Source organism: Thermobia domestica, chromosome 2 (assembly GCF_964235325.1).
Source record: "Thermobia domestica chromosome 2, izTheDome1.hap1.1, whole genome shotgun sequence".
Classification (NCBI taxonomy): domain Eukaryota; kingdom Metazoa; phylum Arthropoda; class Insecta; order Zygentoma; family Lepismatidae; genus Thermobia; species Thermobia domestica.
The window spans coordinates 322,577,135-322,595,727 of NC_137455.1; the positions used below are offsets into that span (position 1 = coordinate 322,577,135).

General features: G+C 35.1%; 2 protein-coding genes across 4 annotated transcripts in view; both read left to right on the forward strand.

Annotated features, from left to right (window-relative positions):
- The first annotated feature begins 1,139 nt into the window (after window positions 1-1,139).
- LOC145679505 (uncharacterized) lies at window positions 1,140-3,418 on the forward strand. Its single transcript, XM_081750084.1, has 2 exons — window positions 1,140-2,231; window positions 3,407-3,418. The coding sequence occupies exons 1-2, from the start codon at window positions 1,140-1,142 to the stop codon at window positions 3,416-3,418; spliced, it is 1,104 nt and encodes a 367-aa protein (XP_081606210.1).
- Window positions 3,419-8,606: 5,188 nt separating this feature from the next.
- LOC145678665 (uncharacterized) overlaps window positions 8,607-18,593 on the forward strand; it is a 203,779-nt gene continuing 193,792 nt past the window's right edge. For 2 of the 3 annotated variants that reach the window (XM_081749048.1, XM_081749050.1), the window contains exon 1: window positions 8,619-8,783. The gene's annotated coding sequence lies outside the window, so the exon portion shown is untranslated. Of the gene's footprint in view, window positions 8,784-18,593 lie in introns of all 3 variants that reach the window. The other variant, XM_081749049.1, reaches the window with a different exon arrangement.

Here is an 18,593-nt window from a genome sequence, read left to right on the forward strand (position 1 = left end):
TATTTTCACAATGCTACCTTATCAAGAGACGGATCTTGACAGTACTGAAGTTAAAACCCGGATTGTAAAAGATGAATCAATAAGCTATTCATAAGAAAACAAATGCTGTTTTTGGCAATCTGTTTATCTGACTTTGTGTTTATGTGGGTTAAAATAGTAAAGGAAAAAAAACTTGAAAAAAAAATACCAACTCAGATAGGCCCTATTATTATGCAATAATATAGAGACTTCACACAGAAAGGGAAATGAGAATGTAAAGCATATGATTAATTTTAGCTGTTTTAATTAGGTACAAAAACCGTACTGATGATGTTTTCTTTTTTAATTTTCATGTTTTATCATAAACGTCCCTCATTTACATTAACTATTAAATAAGTTTATTAAACATATACCAAACAAACCTCATTTCGGGGTTGGAAATAATTTGGAAAGACAGGGCCCCCTTTTCCCCGCTGGCTACACCCTTGAGAGTAGTAAGCGAGCGAGAACAAAGTACGGGAAGTTCGTAGTATTGGTTTGAAGTTCACTTCCAGATAGATTCTTCCTTATTCGACAGAAAGAAAAGCGGTATGTTTTGTTTATTTTTTCTTTCACGTTTCACTACTTTACATATATGCGACCACTTATTCCCTCTTTTCCCCTCAAGCAGGGATTCAAAAGCACCAAGCGTCTGAATGGTGTCGTAAATTATCGTAACCCAAAACAAACTCGATCATATGGACTTGCTTTCAGACGGATTGTTTTCGTGAGACCTAGACCAAGCCCCAAGAGTGTTATTTGTTATGAAAACTGATAAGAAACAGAGGGGCTATTCGTGTAGGAACGCAATTTCTCTTCTAGCATAAACAGAATTCATCAGTATCTGGGTTGCTTTCTTTCCTGGTAGTTCGTTTGTTCTCCGAAAACTAAAATATACAATGTCTTTTAGTAAACCGAGTGCAAGTGCGGGATTTTCTAAAAAAGAAGTGCTTCGAAGTCAAGCTCGGAGAATTATTTTTTGTATTTACAATTTTTTTAAGAAATACTCATCAGAAGAAGAAAGAAAGAAACTTAACTTTAAAAAGTGTCAAAGCCTAACAGCACAAGCTTGCGGGATAAATCGAGCCACAGTGTCACGAATCTGCGTGGAGGCAAGAAAGATGCCTCCCAGTAATATTCCAGTTTTTCTATCTCCTAGAAAACACAAAGGACCTCCCAAAAGGCTCACAAACCTTAATGACTTTGACAAGGACGTAGTACGCAGGACTGTTTTTGACTTTTATGACCAAGGCGAATTTCCGACTTTGCAAAAAATCACAAATGCTTTGAAAAGTAAGATTTCCTTTACAGGTTCCAAGTCATCCACTTACAGAATACTCCGGGCTTTAGGTTTCAGGTATAAGAAAACAACCGATGGACGTAAGTTTTTAATGGAGAGGAATGATATTGTGGCGGCAAGACTAAAATTTCTTCGGAAGATGCATGAAATTCGGACTTCTGGCGACACAAGACCAATATTTTACTTGGACGAGACTTGGGTAAATCAAAATCATTCGCATAAGTCAGTTTGGCAAGATTCCACAAAAAACGGTGGATTAAAGGTGCCTCCGGGAAAAGGAAGCAGACTTATTGTCTGTCATGTGGGATCTGCAAAAACTGGATTTATACCTGAAAGTAAGTGGATATTTCGGTCTAAATCAACTTCCGACTATCACGAAGAAATGACAAGTGCTACATTTAAGGATTGGTTTTTGAACCGATTTCTAAATTATTTAGAGGAGGGTAGCATTATAATAATGGATAATGCCCCATATCATTCAGTCGTCACAAATAAAATTCTAAATTCATCAACTAGAAAAGATGCCATTGTTGAATGGCTACACCAAAAAGGTGTTGAATTTTCGGCAACAGAAACTAAGGTTGAGCTATTGCAGCGCGTAATGCCGTTCAAAAACCAATCTAAAATGTACGAACTAGACCAACTGGCAAACGAAAACGGACACGAAATAGTAAGGTTACCACCCTATCATTGTCACTACAACCCAATCGAGCTTATATGGGCTCAAGTAAAGAGAGGAGTTGCAACAAGAAATAAGACATTCAAGTTGACAGACGTTGAAAGACTGATAAACGAAGAAATTGATAGCGTAACGCAAAACGACTGGCAATCTTGTGTACAACACACGGACAAATTACAAGAAGATGACTTCATGAAAGAAATAGGACGTGACGAAATTTTAGAACCCATAATAGTAAATTTACAAGACTCAGATTCAGACAATGACGAAATATTAACTGACATAGACGATAGTGAAAGTAGTGGGGAAGACGAGCCTTTAGCAGTTCCACTGGAGTAGATAACAGGTAAGTAATTTAGTTGCTATATATACTTTTAGGATGCACAGTTAAAATTCCAGATATTGCTGGAATAATATTGTTACATTGTGAATAATGTTGCAAATTTATGTATCATAATCTCAGCTTGAGGAAGAGCGAGAAGGGAAAGGGGAGTCCGCAATCCGGCAACACCGCGCGAAATATCGCGCAGCATTGGCTACTGCCCGTGATGCTTTACATCTGAAAAACACAATAGTAATAATTTCGTACCTAAGAGGTATTTTGGATCTGTGCAAAGTAATCCCGATTAGAGGCTGAAACCACCTTCTTCCAGATTTACTTTTTTCACAGTAGCGTAGCTAGAGTCTTTTTCAGGAGGGGGCAATAAAGACCCCAAGAAGATTTTGAGGGGGCCATCTCCAATGAATGAAAAACTTTATTCATGTATATATATATATATATATATATATATATATATATATATATATATATATATATAATGTGTATTCAAAGTGAATGTTTCTATCTTTGTTGTTCATGATTTTATTCTTTTGAAAACAGTAAAAATGTAAGAATTTAGTATCTCAAACAACTAGGATTCATTAACGCAATTGATTTCTAATATAAGTACACGGCGTTTAAAATATGTGTAGCTGGTTGACTTGAGTGGAAGCAAACACACTTTTACAGGTAAAGAATATAACTTATAGGTTTATGCCTCTTCTTAAAGAGGATCTTTCTATTCGTGTGGGCAGCAGCAAACTTATCCACAACTTGTTAAAGATCTAACGATTTAGCAATTTTCTTCTCAATGTAAAGTAACATTAAGTTTTTCAACCTATCATGAGTCATTGAATTGCGTATACAAGTTTTTAATCTTTTCAAAGAAGAGAATGACCTTTTACATGTAGCACTAGAAACTGATAGTCACAGAGATGATACCTAGCTTGTAGGTTTCTAGGAATGCGTTTTTGTAGACACAAAGAAGATCAACGACATTCGTTAAGGAATCAGCTTTGGTTTCCTTCTCGTCTTCATACAACTTAATTGTGTTTGGGAGGATGTTGAGTTCTCACTTTTATGTTTGCAGATCACTCCATAATGCTGGGCCATAGGCTCGACAATGTTGTAATTTAAAAAGTTTTGACTTTTTGGATGGAGAGTGGCAGTGTGCGAATTAGATAGTCTATATTGGGGGGGATAAAATTAGGCCAAAGGACATAGTCTGAAGGTTCAAATTTCAAAATGAGACAATAAATGCCTTACCCCCATATATATATATATATATATATATATATATATATATATATATATATATATATATATATATATATATGTGTGTGTGTGTGTGTGTGTGTGTGTGTGTGACATCTGTAATAAATAAGAGATTTATTAATTTAATAAATCCACCGACAATAACTATGCACATATATATTGTCTGACATACACACACCCCACTAAACCTTTCTGAACGTGTTTTAATGTTGTACTCACTCTTGTCCCTGTAGCTCTCTAAGGTTTATTTAGTTAATAATTCGGCTTGAGCGATAGCTATAATCACAAGCATATGTTAATTTTTCCACTCATATTGAAAGCTTCCACTTTGCATTAATACATACAGGTTGCGAAAAGAAACCTACTTCAGTCTTGTGAAAACCACTAAAATTATCAGTTAAACTGGACATTTTTTTTTTTTAAGAAAATCTAGATATTAGCCTATCAAATAAGAAATTGATTGTTCCTGGTCCCGATTTCTCACATCAAGGTCAAATCGAAGGCCAAATATTTAAAATCTCTCAATTCAAATTTCGAACTTGTGCTTCTACTTCCCGCTAAAGTTGTGCTCATCACGACTTTTTTTCTCCAAATATCGATTCCGTGATGGGCACGGAAAGTCAACACTTAAAAATTACTTTACTGTTAGGTTGAAGATGAGTTAATTCACTATGGGCTACGTTATTCAAATAAAGTAAAACATTACACTGAAGTTTTTCAGACAACATTAATTGCGGGGACAGCAAACTGTACAACGAAAAGATGGAAAAATGAAGGGTTAACTTTTAAAAAAAACCCGCTCCAGTTGAAATGCTTATACAGACACGGACAATGACACGGAGAACCAGTCGTATTAACAAATGCTGAAACAAATCTTGAATTATTCGCTTATTCACCTAAAAATCACCTTGATTAACATGTCTGCTCACTAGGAGCGTATCCCCCAGCGTGTACGTTAACATATACTTACGAGAGAATACCTATATCTCAGATTTTGAGTACAGTTTCAAAAGTTCATTTCCGTAAACTGTAAAAGCAGTGATTACTATGCTAATTATCACAAATTAAATGCATACACACAACCTACTAGGGAATGAAGACCATGTGCTAACAAAGAGTACACTGGAAAATGAAATACCATGTTATAACAAAAATTAAAATAAGATGATAATCGATACAAATATAGAGGATGAATATGACATATCCGAACTTCGCCAAGTATGGTAGAAGAAGCTATTTGTTTACTTCTTCTTGGCCAACCGCTAAGAACATTTATAAATCTATATGTGGCTTTGTTATACGCAATTAGTACATTCAAATTCACAAACGATGACGAACTGAAGGGTACGAAGGTACATTTGCATGTAACAATCGTAGTCATAATAATATAGTTCTACTAAACAACGTTGAAAATAGTGGGTAATTAGGTGGTAGGTAGAAATGACCAAAATTGATCAGTTTACATCGATCATTTCGAAATACAGCTAGAAGATTAAATTTACAAGAAATAACAAAAATCAGTGAAATTTGGAGTTATACTAAGCATAGTTTGAGGAAGAAAGCGAGCATCCCCGGTGGGGATACTTCAGCTGACTTCTTTGGGGGGGAACAAAATGTGATTGAGGGGGAAAATCCCCCTCACCCCTCCCGGTAATTCGCACCCTGGAGAGTGGTGATTGATCTGATGATTTTGCTACATGATACAAAGCGTTTTTCCATATCAGTGACTGCGTATCAGTAGTAGGCAAAAAAAATGTCTCTTGGTAGATATATTATGTTTAGAAAATTCATTTTCTGCCTCCAATGAAGGGAGAGATTAATCCAAAATGAATTTGTGGTATTTCTGTGGCGGATGTCTAGTTCGTTTCCATGAAGAACCTCTATATTCTATTTGTTTCCGGCTCTGGAATTCGAGGCCACTTTCTTTGCACATCTCCAAACATTCTTGATAATTTTGTTCGAATATTGTCCATTGAGAGTCATATTCACCAGACCTCATCTTCGACAGCGTTTGAACTAGTGTATCTACAAGAATCAAACCTTCTGATATGTCTGCATCTACTTGAGATAAGGCGAAACTCAAAGTTAAGCATGGCACCAGAAATCTAAATTTTAGCAGCCCGAAAACATTCGCTCGTGTACAGATCACACTAATTTTCTGGATGGAATGATGGAGGTAAATAAATATCTCAAGTTCCAGATTTGTTTTAATATTGCATGATAATATAATGTGTTGAAAACAGATTTTATGAAGAAAAAAAAGAGGAATAAATGGATATGATAATTTGTAAAAAAAAAAAAAAAAGTGATAGTGCTTAAGTGAATCATAAGAAAAAGCCTTGAAAAGTAATCAAGAGGAATTATTAATAGGTTTTTCCTTTGTTATAATAACTTGTCCTAAGGGATAACGGTGATAGAAACTAATGAAACTTTTTAATTGCAAAAAAAAATCATAAACCACTTAATTTGAAATTAAAGACTGATAAAATAATAAGACTGATGTAATATAATGGGATTCAGGCTGGCAGAGGGTGAGAGTGAAAACAGAGGCAACAGAGACGTCGTTTTTCAGCCATGTGCAAAGAGATTAACCTGCACTTTGGATGAGAGATTATCATATACTCATGTGAGTTTCAATTGCTACCACTTGTAAAAGTTAGCTAAGAAAGACAGTCTGAACTTTCTAGTTTAAGTTTGCTAGCGCAATTAGCATTTGTGACAAGTAACTCAGATATGTAAATAGCATCATTAATATCATCTTGTATATGTTAAAATTCTCTTTATGTAAATTAAATTGTAATTAAGCTATTCGAGGTAAAACCGGTTCTTTTACTTAACTTCTAAAAAAGAAAAGATTAGAACCTACCTCTTATGCACAGATACGACAGCGTGGGATACTGTCGGTCAGAAAATAATATAATCTGAAGTCATCTACCATACCTAACGAAATATAATTGATTAATAATTTTTATTAATCAATAAATAATTGTTTGGTAGATAAACTCTAATAATAATAATAATAATAATAATAATAATAATAATAATAATAATAATAATAATAATAATAATAATAATACCAAATTATTTAATGAATGCTATGCATTTGTTCTACGTCGCCATAATCAATGGAAATTAATTACTTAGTGTACGAAGACTTCTTTCGTCCAACACAAGCATAATGTTTTACTGCAGTACATGTTATTTGTAAGTAAGCATATCATATTTTAGAATGACTTTCAACATTGAAGCGAATGAGAATGCCGACTGATTTTGCTATTTTTCTGGTTCTTTGTCAAAAACAAAGGGGATAAGTAGGCAAGGGACAGAGGTTAAAATGAATGTCCAGGTGGTGAGGTCAATGCAAGCACCCCACAGATTTCAGTGAATTAGATCTTGCCGTACTACAAACTAAAACGAGTGGAGCTATTTTATTGGGAACGCAGACTATTGCAACGGCATTCTGCAGTTTGTAACTTTGTTGTCGAGAGATGTTTTGGAAGTAGTTTCACTTGTAGCCACTGCCAACTCACCGTTTGTCGACCTATAGCAGCATTACTATGTGTATATGTGGGCTACTAGGGAGGCCAAGAATATGAGCAAGGGGGCCTGGCTCCCCTTGGTTCCGCCACTGTTTCTTCATGACTTTAAAACGTTTCACATTTCAACTTCAACTATTGCATCAAAATCCCATTATACACAGTAGTATTCTGCGAAAGTGACTTAACTTTGACGGGAATTCTTGTAGGTGATATCTTTCAAATTTGGCAGTGTTTACAGTGACTGCTTTCCATGCCTATACAACAACAAACCCTTCGGGTAATTAGAACTGATGTTAAGGGGGAAGATTACTACATATTTTTGAAAAAATAATAATTTTTCTTTTGCCTGTTTTTCGTAAGTGGAAAGAGGTAATAAAATGTAACTTAACACAATAATAGATAATATTATTCTACACCCGAAAATACGAATCGGAAGAATTTTCAGTGTTGCCATCCATAGAAATTACAGTATGACCAGAATTTGAATTACTCAAAAATCTAGGTAAAGGCAGCGACTAGAAAAATGAACTCAACGGTAATTGATGACTTATTATGCTGTATATGTTTCTTGTTTACTACTTTTTAAATAACATTTGTATTTATTTTATAAACCTTACATAAATTATTACAAAATAAATAGAAACATTATTTAAAAAGTAGTAAACAAGTAACATAGACAGTATGATAAGTCATCAATTACCGTTGAGTACATTTTTCTAGAAGCCGCCTTTACCTAAATTTTTGAATAATTTAAATTCTGGTCATACTGTAATTTCTATGGATGGCAACACTGAAAATTCTTCCGATTCGTATTTTCGGATGTAGAATAATATTATCTATTATTGTGGTAAGTTACATTTTATTACCTCTTTCCACTTACGAAAAACGGGCAAAAGAAAAATTATTAGTTTTTTCAAAAATATTTAGTAGTCTGCAGCCTTAACCCCTAACTATATAGCAAACATACAGTTAGATGTTCTATCTTACGGTGGCAGTTGAAACTTCATCTTTACAGTTCATGGTTTCATCGACAGAGGACTGTGAAACTCCTTTCATATTTTGTGCAAAGTAACCCCTGATGTGCAAAGTGCTCAAACATTCCTGCGCCTTCAACACCCTAACCTTATGTGGTCTTCGTCACGCTCACTGTCGTTAAGTCGGACTCTAACGAAGCAACCTTTCTTCAATTATATTTAATAAAATGAAAAAAAAAGACATTAATAGGATAGCGCATGTTAAGATATTAAAAGATTTCTTTTTGTTTCTAATATTATATCCACCTGTAGTAGTTTTAATCTTGACTAAAATTCGAGTAAAACCATATTTAAGCAATATGTTCTTCGAATATTTGAATAATTCATTCGAATAAAGGAAGAACTATGTTCTATTCAAATATTCAAGGGAAACTGTTGATTGCTTCTTCTTTTCTTTTCTTTTCTTTCTTTCTTTCTTTTTTTTAAACTTACTTTGACTACGATCTGGTTTTGGCAACCCTGGCTTGCATGTTCGGCGAACGAGTGAAAACAGAGATGAAGTTTCGTAGTTAAACTATTTTTTCGGGAAATATATGTTTTAATACGCGCGTTTTCGTGATTTTTAACTCTTCAGTAACACCAGGGTATTGCCAGTAAGATACATCATATTTTTTAAAATGTTAGTTTCTGATATTATGTTCATATATCCGATAAGTGGAAAAATGTGTGAAAATATTTTTGTTGCATGACTTCTTGTGTTCTCCAATAGCTGAATGCATTTGCCATTTTAATTTTAAAATTCATGTTCGATTTTGTTATAAAAATGAAGAAGAAGAATTACTAGTGTAGTTATTTTGATATAATGACTGAGACGCTTTTGATTGTCCATTGATTTGCACATGAGTGAGGAAATCGATTTTGTATGCTCCACCGTTATGTACTATCTTATACCAGCATAAGCTAATTTTGTAAGATAAATTGTGATGTATGTATGATACTCATCATCTCTTGCATAATTATATACAAAGATACGTAAACTTACCCACAGTCTGTAGATATATATATATATATACGGTATGATGTATGTACTGATTCCACTGATTGGTTTTAGAACGAGCCTTTTCTGATACTTCATGTGCTTTGCCATGTATGGTTTAAATTTGGGTAACTTTACAATGCCCGCTTCAGCTGCTACATAAATAGGAAATTACATTTGATTAATCTTAATAAGATAGGTCCAAACTTCCTTAACCTTATACTAATCCTACCCTACTGTGCTTTACCATACCTATTAATGCGGTCCTGCTTATCGATGCATGCTGGAGCATATGTTGCCAAGTTTACTCTTAAGTTTTTACTACCATGTCGGGATAGTATCAGGAATATCAATTTTATTTGAGAAAGAGTTCAGTTTCATTTCTCGTGTTACCTGTGATGAATAAACAGTAAAGTTTAAGTGATTATTTTTATAAACACGAGTTAGGAGCGTTTAAATACTTGGTAACAATTCTTAGTCGTTCATCCAATAGAACAAGAAGTGCATTAAGATGAACACTTCTTGTTTACTAGTGCTGTTCTTAGGCAAGGTTCTAGATTACTGGTCCCCCTTCCCATTGAGCAGTAATAAAGACAGAAAACAAGGTGCCCTGCGGGGCTCTAACCCGCCTTCACTCGCTAACGCTCGCTCGGCAATACTGTATAAGTTAAATGTATAAACTTTAGTACAGAAAGAAACCTACCCAGCTACTAATCTACATGGGGGACCAGTAGTCTAGAACCTTCCCCTGTTCTTATTACTTGACATCCGTAGTTGTATGACCTTGTCGAGAACAATGAAAGTGAAATGTATATTAACAAAAGAACCATCTGAATTCTGTCGTGGTTATGATCTTAACTTACCAACTTTCGGCACAGGAGACCCGAGTTCAATTCCCGGTAGGAGTTCAAGTACCTGGATCCCACGTTGAGCTGTAGTTCCACGTCTCATAGCCTCGATGTTGAACGGGACGCTAAACATACATTAATCTTAAGAAGAATGTTTTTTTGAATGCATTTGTGTTCAAGTCATGTGGATGACACTCTTCGAAACTATTGCTACGAAAAAGAGGAACTGATTGATGATGAAAAATTGAGTGAGAGGATGGTGTCATAGCGTGATGTTTAGCATATGTAATATTTTATTCTAGCACTAAGAGTGAAATGGTAATTAAGAAAAGTATCAATACGTAATATAATCAACATGCCAATTTTAATTTTAAAACGCGTTTTTCTGATTTAAAAAAAAAAAAAAAAAATTGGCTTAAGGTTTCACTGATGGCTCCCGTGATAGGAGGAACATAAAGCTGTTTCGAACGTTTCCTAATTACGTATAGTTCCTTTAGTATACCTTATTCATAGTTACTTCTGTTTCCATTTTCCTGCTTTCTTCTTTACTAACTGAGTATGCATCCGTATTGTATTATTACTCAAAAGCAATACTTTCCAGGTGTTCAGTGTTGCCAACTGTCATATTCAGAAATAACGAAAACAATGTTTCAGTGGAATTATAAACTTGGTTCATTACCTCATCACCATGCGGGAGGGTATAGCTTCGACACTGCTATTGGAGAATAAATATTGCGTTTGGACATATAACATAAAAACTACAGTGTATAAAACACTAAGCTACTTATGCTAGGTTACTACTAAGGGACATGGAGGTCATATAACCACATTGGGAAAGGAGCGCAGCAGGCGGCCCCGTGTGGATGCTTCCGTAGGGAAGAGGCGCGTCAACGACTGTGGGTATACGCATAATCGAGGATAGTGGGAAAAGACTTCATATGGCATAAAAACGTATGCCATGCCATGCGGCACATCACTTTGAACATTGCTTTCACGTAGCACCTCACTTCATCATATTTTCCTTATGGAGTACTACGTGGTAAGGAGCACACGCTTTTCGTATTTGTACCTTATACATACGAGAAGTAAAACCCTCTTATATTTTGATTACTTATATAATCCTATTGCGTAATCAATTCATATTTCTTCCGTAAATTTTACAGATTTATGCCTCCTTAAATTAGGATAGCAGCAAACCCCTAAAGCGCAATACGTTGTGGGACACTATCGAGTGTTGCTAGAATCAATCGACAACTTTCTCTGTCTTATTCCGTCCCAAATTCCTAGGTATGTTACTAAGACAGAGAGTTTGTAACAATGACACACCATTGTCAGTTTATCTCATATAGTAACACTATGTACCTTCATATAGTCCAAAATTAAACTTATTTTTATTTGTAACTGGTCACAGTACATTAATGATCTCTGTTACCTTTTTGGTTTGTCTGATGCGTAAATTCCATATAATTCCAGTAATTTCCTTGTAAATATTGTAATTTTGAGGGCCACTTGCGGAACTTAACGGAAAAGCTAGGAGATGGAACTTGCGTATCTAGGTAGAAAGTTTTTCGTGATGTAACCTTTACCAAATTATCATCTCATACCAAACTTTACATAAAAATAGTATGATCAGCACTTGGACGAGAATGGAACAAGAGTGATTGTTACCTGCAATGACTTGATGTATGAGAACCTGAACTAACGAGTTTATAAGCTGATACATTTCATTGGTATTTACATACAATAATTTACTTAATCACGTAAATATCTTGCTAAGTATAACGACTTGTTTCAATGCTCGTAGTTGTACCGGTAGCTTTTACTTTGCTAGCGATTAAGTCATCGTAGCTGGGTATGCACACAAAAATATCCTTTAAAAAATGACGAAATTGTGAAATCCAGTTTGATAGAGCACTTTCTCCTAATATCTGATATACTGGTTTTTCGTCGGAGATAAAATGATTCGTGAGAATAGCTAATAGAAAAAGATGTCAAGGTGTATAGAAAAGGTAGCAGAACGTTGTTGATCATGGTCAAAAGCAAAGGGAGGAATAAGAGAAAAAAGAGAGCAGAAAGGTGTCATTTATTGTATAAATTGTATGTATTGTGATATGAAATATATTGGGGAGACGGGGAAATTATTGAAAGAAGAAATTAAACAACATAAAAGTGATGTGAAATACGGCAGAGAAACTAACGCAATTTTTAAGTACGTAAAAGAAAGGACATCATGTGAACTGGGAAGAAGTTAGTGTGCAGGAACGGGAAAAAAGATTGTGGTCGAGAAAGTGAAAAAAGGCCTGGTGGATAGAAAAAGAAGGGGATGTAAACTTAATGAATTGGACCAAAGGTATCAGCATTAATAAAGAATGGATTAATATTATTGGTAAATTCAGAAAAATGTATGTGAATTAATGTATTAAAGGAGGGATATGGGGTTGTTTGCTCCTTGTTGTTTCTTTCGGGTAGAATGGTACGTTGTCCCATTGGTCAGTTCAGATATATTTCCACGCTTCTGATTGGCTGTTTGAACGGGCCAATGAGAGAGCAGATAGGGAGATGGATTGTATATATATATATATATATATATATATACTTGAGTAGTTTTTTTGTATCACTCAGTGTACGTGTGATGAGGATCTTGGCTAGAAGATCGAAACGTCACATGTAAATGTGTTTTTATTAAATAAGTGCAGTCATATTCAGCAGTGTTTTTTTTTTTTTTTTTTTTTGATTTTATTTGCAAGACGTATGACTATGATTGTGTGTCAGTTTGAAAAAGAAACGTGTTATGTGTTTCATAAATTAGAGTCGTAAGAACCAGGGTTGGCAAAAACCATGTTTTTTATTGAAAAACATTTTTTTTGTTTAATCCAGTTTTTCTGCACTCTCTACACAGCAGATCTGTACATGTCCCTTTAGACACAAGTGAAAGACGTCTTGATAAAAATTGGCAAGAGATACCATAAAGGGGAGATTTTGTCGATTACTTTTTCAATATCTCGCACCGTTTGCAAGATTTGAGGCTACTTCCGGTTAGAGTTTTTAATTCATGTGTGATCAGTGTTCTTTTTTTCTTGCATGCAGTATGTAATAAGCAAATTAATTACACTGGCTTACAGTGGTTTTGGTGCCGGGTGTTTCTTAGCTGATTTGAAGTAGAATTGGGACGCTGAATCCAAATATGGCGTTAGTTTTCCCCTAACAGCTTTAGTTTTTGAGATATAGGAATTGCAAGACACCTGCTACAACGTTGAAAATTGCATAGGTGCTGTTTTACTGTAAGTGAAAAGAAAACTATGACATTTAAATCTGTTATTTGGAACACTTTGAAAATAATGAAAACCATATAAACACAAACATCAAGTACATAATAACTCTGTAACTACATTTTATAATAGTTTTTATGAATAAAAAATCAAATAATTTGTTCAAAACGATCTATTCAACACTTCGGAAGCTTCGTTTTCGTGACATCCTTGAATGTTTCTTTGCACAGTCTCTTTTTAGGTTCCAGCAGTAATCTGCCATCATATGGGCATCCCATCTTCCTTGGTAGCGGTCCTCCATTGTTTTAATATCTTGGTGAAATCTTTCACCTTGTTCTTCACTCAGACTGCCTACGTTGTCTGGGAAACGGTCCAAATGGCTGTGCAGGTAATGAATTTTGATACTCATATTACATCCAAGTTTTTGGAATGCATTAAGCATCTGGTTCACTAGCTCAACATAGTTATCAGCTTTATTATTGCCAAGGAAATTCTTGATAACTTCTACAAATGAGGTCCAAGCTCTACGTTCAGTCTCATTCATGGACTCCACGAAAGCCGGATCTTTCATGAGTTGTCTTATTTGGGGACCATCAAATATTCCAGCTTTTAATTTTTCTGTGCTGATCTGAGGTAGCTTGTTTCCCATGTAAGCAAAGCACGGCCCGTCCTTATTTAGCGCCTTTACAAACTGCTTCATCAAACCGAGCTTGAGATGTAGAGGTGGCAAAATGATTTTGTCACACTCAACAATAGGCATGTTAATAATATTTTTCTTACCAACAACCATGTCGTCTCTCTGCGGCCACTCTTTTTTTGACCAATGGTTTGCTTTGTCTCTGCTATCCCACAGACATAGAAAACAAGGATATTTTGTGTAGCCACTTTGCTGTCCAAGAAGAAAGTTCACCATCTTTAAATCCACACAAATCACCCACTGATGGTCCTGATATTTAATTTTTTCCATAACCAAAGCAATTGCTTCATATTCTTCTTTCAGTCGTGTTGAATGAGCGATTGGAATTGAGCCATATTTATTGCCATTGTGTAGAAGGACGCATTTTAAACTTCGCTTGGAGCTATCAATAAACAGGCGCCAATCATCTGGATTGTATTCTGGAAGACCCATGTGTTCTAGGAGACCTCTAACATCGTGACAGAATACGAGATTTGTGTCTTCAGTGAAAAATGGTAAAAACTCCTTTTCCCTTGTTCGGTAGAATGTGATTTTAGTTCCTTGTTCTAGTACGTTTTTCTCCTTCAATCTGGAAGCAAGTAATTCAGACGATTCTTTTGAAAGATTAAGGTCCCTAACTAGATCATTTAGCTCATCTTGATTAAACTGTTGAGGAATTGTTGACATTCCCTCATAATCACTGTCACTTCCATCATCCATGTCACAAGAATGTTCACTATGTTCGTTTTCAGTCTCACAAAGCTCTGGCAAGTGGTGAAACGTTGGGATTGGTATTTCATCGGAATGAACAACTGGACGTCTTGCTGAAGGCAGATCAGGATATGTCCACTTGTTCCGGTTATTTCTATTCATACCCGTAACATTTACCAGGCAGAAATAACAGTCATCAACATGGTTTGTGGGTTCCCTCCAAACCATTGGAACACCAAACTTAAGACTTTTTCTTTTTCCAGTTGTCCACTGTCGCAAGTGTTCAGTACACATTTTACACACAATATGTGGAGCCCACGTATTATCTTGGTCCCCTAGGCGTACACCAAAGTATGCATGATATGCTTTTTTTACAAAGTCACTGATATGTTTTCTATTGTCTTTAAATGTGTACTCACCACATATGTAGCAAAACACATCAGGATGGTTAACACAACTTCTTCGACTTGAACTCATTTTATGTTCAAGCCACTAACACGGATGTTAAATATAAAGCCTTAGTATACGCGATACAAGTTATGATTTCAGAACAAAACTCACATGTTCCAACATGTCACTCCACCTGCAAGACAACAACTACGATCCACTAGCCAAGTAGAATACCAATGCAATCTAGTGGACGTTCCTGGAACTACTATATGACTAGTTTCCGTTTAGTACCGACAGATAGCAGCACTAATGAGAAAAGAGCGCCGTTCTTCCAAATAGAAATCTCTATAGAGCACAGTAGGATTTATTTGAGTTGCAGAGTTTATAAGATCATATTCAAACTTGTTATTACGAGAATATTTGTATTTCTTTTGCTTATTTTGTATACTATTGCAAGAAGCATGCAGAAATAGTGGTTACATCATTTATAATTTACATATTTATTTTGGATTGTAATATTTCTTCCACATACATTGTAACGTAAATAACACTACTGGTACAGTAGCCTGTATCTACCAAAGTAGAGCTGATAGAAAAAAACTGCTTGCATTATTGGATTCAGCGCCCCACACATAGTTAAAATCAGCTCTAAAATTTTAGGCACCAAGAAAAAATTTTTTTCTGTAGGCCTGTGTAATTTACATATTTATTTTGGATTGTAATATTTCTTCCACATACATTGTAACGTAAATAACACTACTGGTACAGTAGCCTGTATCTACCAAAGTAGAGCTGATAGAAAAAAACTGCTTGCATTATTGGATTCAGCGCCCCACACATAGTTAAAATCAGCTCTAAAATTTTAGGCACCAAGAAAAAATTTTTTTCTGTAGGCCTGTGTTATACACACAATTAATTATAATGTCAGTGATATATGGTGTTCATTGGGCAAAACACTCCAAATAATAAAATATCCTTCGTTTTTCGTGATCATTTGGCCATGAAACAAACTCCTGAGAGGTATGCAACCCCCTCATACTATTATGTGGTGTTGGGATGTATAGTGTGTAGGATATGATGCTTTAGTTTTTTTCTTTTCTAATCTCAACACTTCCAGTGTACCCGTAAAAATGTAATAAAGAAATAATGGCTGTTTTTTTATAAATATTCAATTAGAACTGGACAATTTACACAAAATTTGCAATCGATCAGTGAAAACGTCATCTTTCTGGATTGGCCACAAACATATAAACGCCCACAAACGTATAGTTTAAAAGAACCCCAAAGATGGCAACATAATTCATTTGCATTGATTTTGGAAAAGGCTTATTAAAATACAAAGGCTTTGAACAATAATTAAAAAAATAAACTTTATATGGAAAAAGGTATACTTAAATAATTTATTTAAAGTACACAAAGTTTAAAATATTTGTTTCTGTTAAACGTGAAATCACAAATAACCGTAAATCAAAGTTGTTGTTCAGGCGCTTTGTTGCTATTTTAGCATTTTAATAGATAGATAATTTGCACTATGTATTTATATCGCATATGGACAAATAAGTTTGTTTCGCCTTGGTGGTGTTATGCAACAATCGGGTTATGCTGGAAGGGTTCACAGGCTTAATGCGGAATCTAAACCGCTTCTCGGCTTACATCCGAGAGAAATTGTCCTCCATTTGAACTCGAAACCGGGACTAATTGGCCACAATGCGATGCGTCTGCCGACTTACTCACGAAGGACTCCTGATAAAAATAGGTTGTAATGATCTTTGCATGCTTGTTAATATAATCGTCGAGAGTCTTCAGGACAAAAAGATAAACAGTTGCACAAGGAAAACCATTATACAGAATTACATATGGACAATTTCAAAATACTGCAGAGTACAGAAGAACTAATTTAGTCCAAGTTAGTTCACTACGACTTTTATTAGTCCAAGTTAAAGAAATACGACTTAATTTGCATATCAGGAAGAAAAGTGAACGAATTAGTTGAGTCAACTTTGGCTCTGACCCATTTATACATAAATAGAGGCCAAAGATACTTCTGATTTCAATAAATGCCGCTCGTGGGGTTTGTATGACCCCCCCCCCAAGTACGGCATTTCAATGTATTTTATCAATAGTAAACATTATTAAAACGAAACAATATTTAGAATTTTCCTTTGATTGCAATTGCATAACAACATACTATAAAAAAATCACAAAAGAAACATTCATAAACTTATAAAAAAAAAAAAAAACTTGCTTTTGTAGTATAATCTCTTCGAGTAAGGAATGGGGGATTTAGGTCTGAATATAATATGAGTAATATACGGGAGTGAAACGTGATAATCCACAAATGTGTGTTCATTAAGATTTTACGAACACTTACACTTTTACGAACATTTTTTGTTTTCGGTTTAAACCAGTTGTTTTTTCTGAAGAAAAAAAAACAGCTGATTTAAACCAGCCAACCCTGGTAAGAACTCATTTTCTTCTGTCTACAGAATTTATTGAGTCATTATTTCTAACTTGCAGGTATATGTAGTATTTAGCAATCATGTTAATTTGTTAAATGTAATGCGTTTTGAAGGCTGAGCAATAATATGACTAGTAGTCGTAGAAAGTGACCTCAAACAAAAATCTCAAAATAGAATTACGGATATATAGGCTATGTGCATGCAATTCATACTCACTGCGTAGTCATAAAGAATAAATATGTTGTGGCCGATTGTAACTGGTAAAATTGGTACATTTTGCTTAGAAAAGATAATAGATGCAAACATATACTTTACAGTACCGTAATACATTTAAGTTCTGTTAAACATAGCAAAGTTGTTTTCTTTCTTTAGTTATGTTCGTTTGCCACATACTGCCTTCAGCTCTTTTTAGATAAGAAACAATCTGAGCAATAGCCAGTAATACACGAATTTTAGCGCTGTTTTCAGCTTGTAAACTTCTCTTTGGTTTCTGTCTTGCCCAACAACGTACGACAAATACAATAAAAGCATTACCTACAATGCTTAGCAAAAATTGTATTAACAATGATAGAGAGGTATCCTTTTTGTCTCGTGGTTCCTTATGTAATTATTAGTTGACATTCTTGAGTACAAGGCTCGGACTGGCCAGAGCAGAAGGGCAGGAATTCCTGCCGGGGCCCTCTCTAAATATATATATATATATATATATATATATATATATATGAGTATTAAATAACATGGAAAGTAATGTCTGCTGGGTTGGAATATAGTTACTCGTTGTAGTTTGTTCCATTCCCGGAGTTCGGTGGCCCCAGCATCATATTGCCGAAATGAGACTGACTTTTATAAAATCCTGCCGGAGCCCTCTGTTACTCGTTTAACAAATTATTGCAACACCATAAAGAAACAGAACACCCCCCCACCCCGAGGCCTTATTACCACTCGTATACTTTGTGAGGCCCCTACATAGTAATGGGAAGGGAAGATGGGGCCCTCCAAGTAAGGTTCCTGCCGGGGCCCTATACCCCCCAGTCCGAGACTGTAGGGTACATATACAATAAGGAAGTTTCACTTACCTTGCATCCGCAGCCATTGCGTTT

Excerpts from the sequence above, each read along its gene's own strand:
- LOC145679505 (XM_081750084.1), top strand. The coding sequence starts at position 1,140 with ATGCCTCCCAGTAATATTCCAGTTTTTCTATCTCCTAGAAAACACAAA.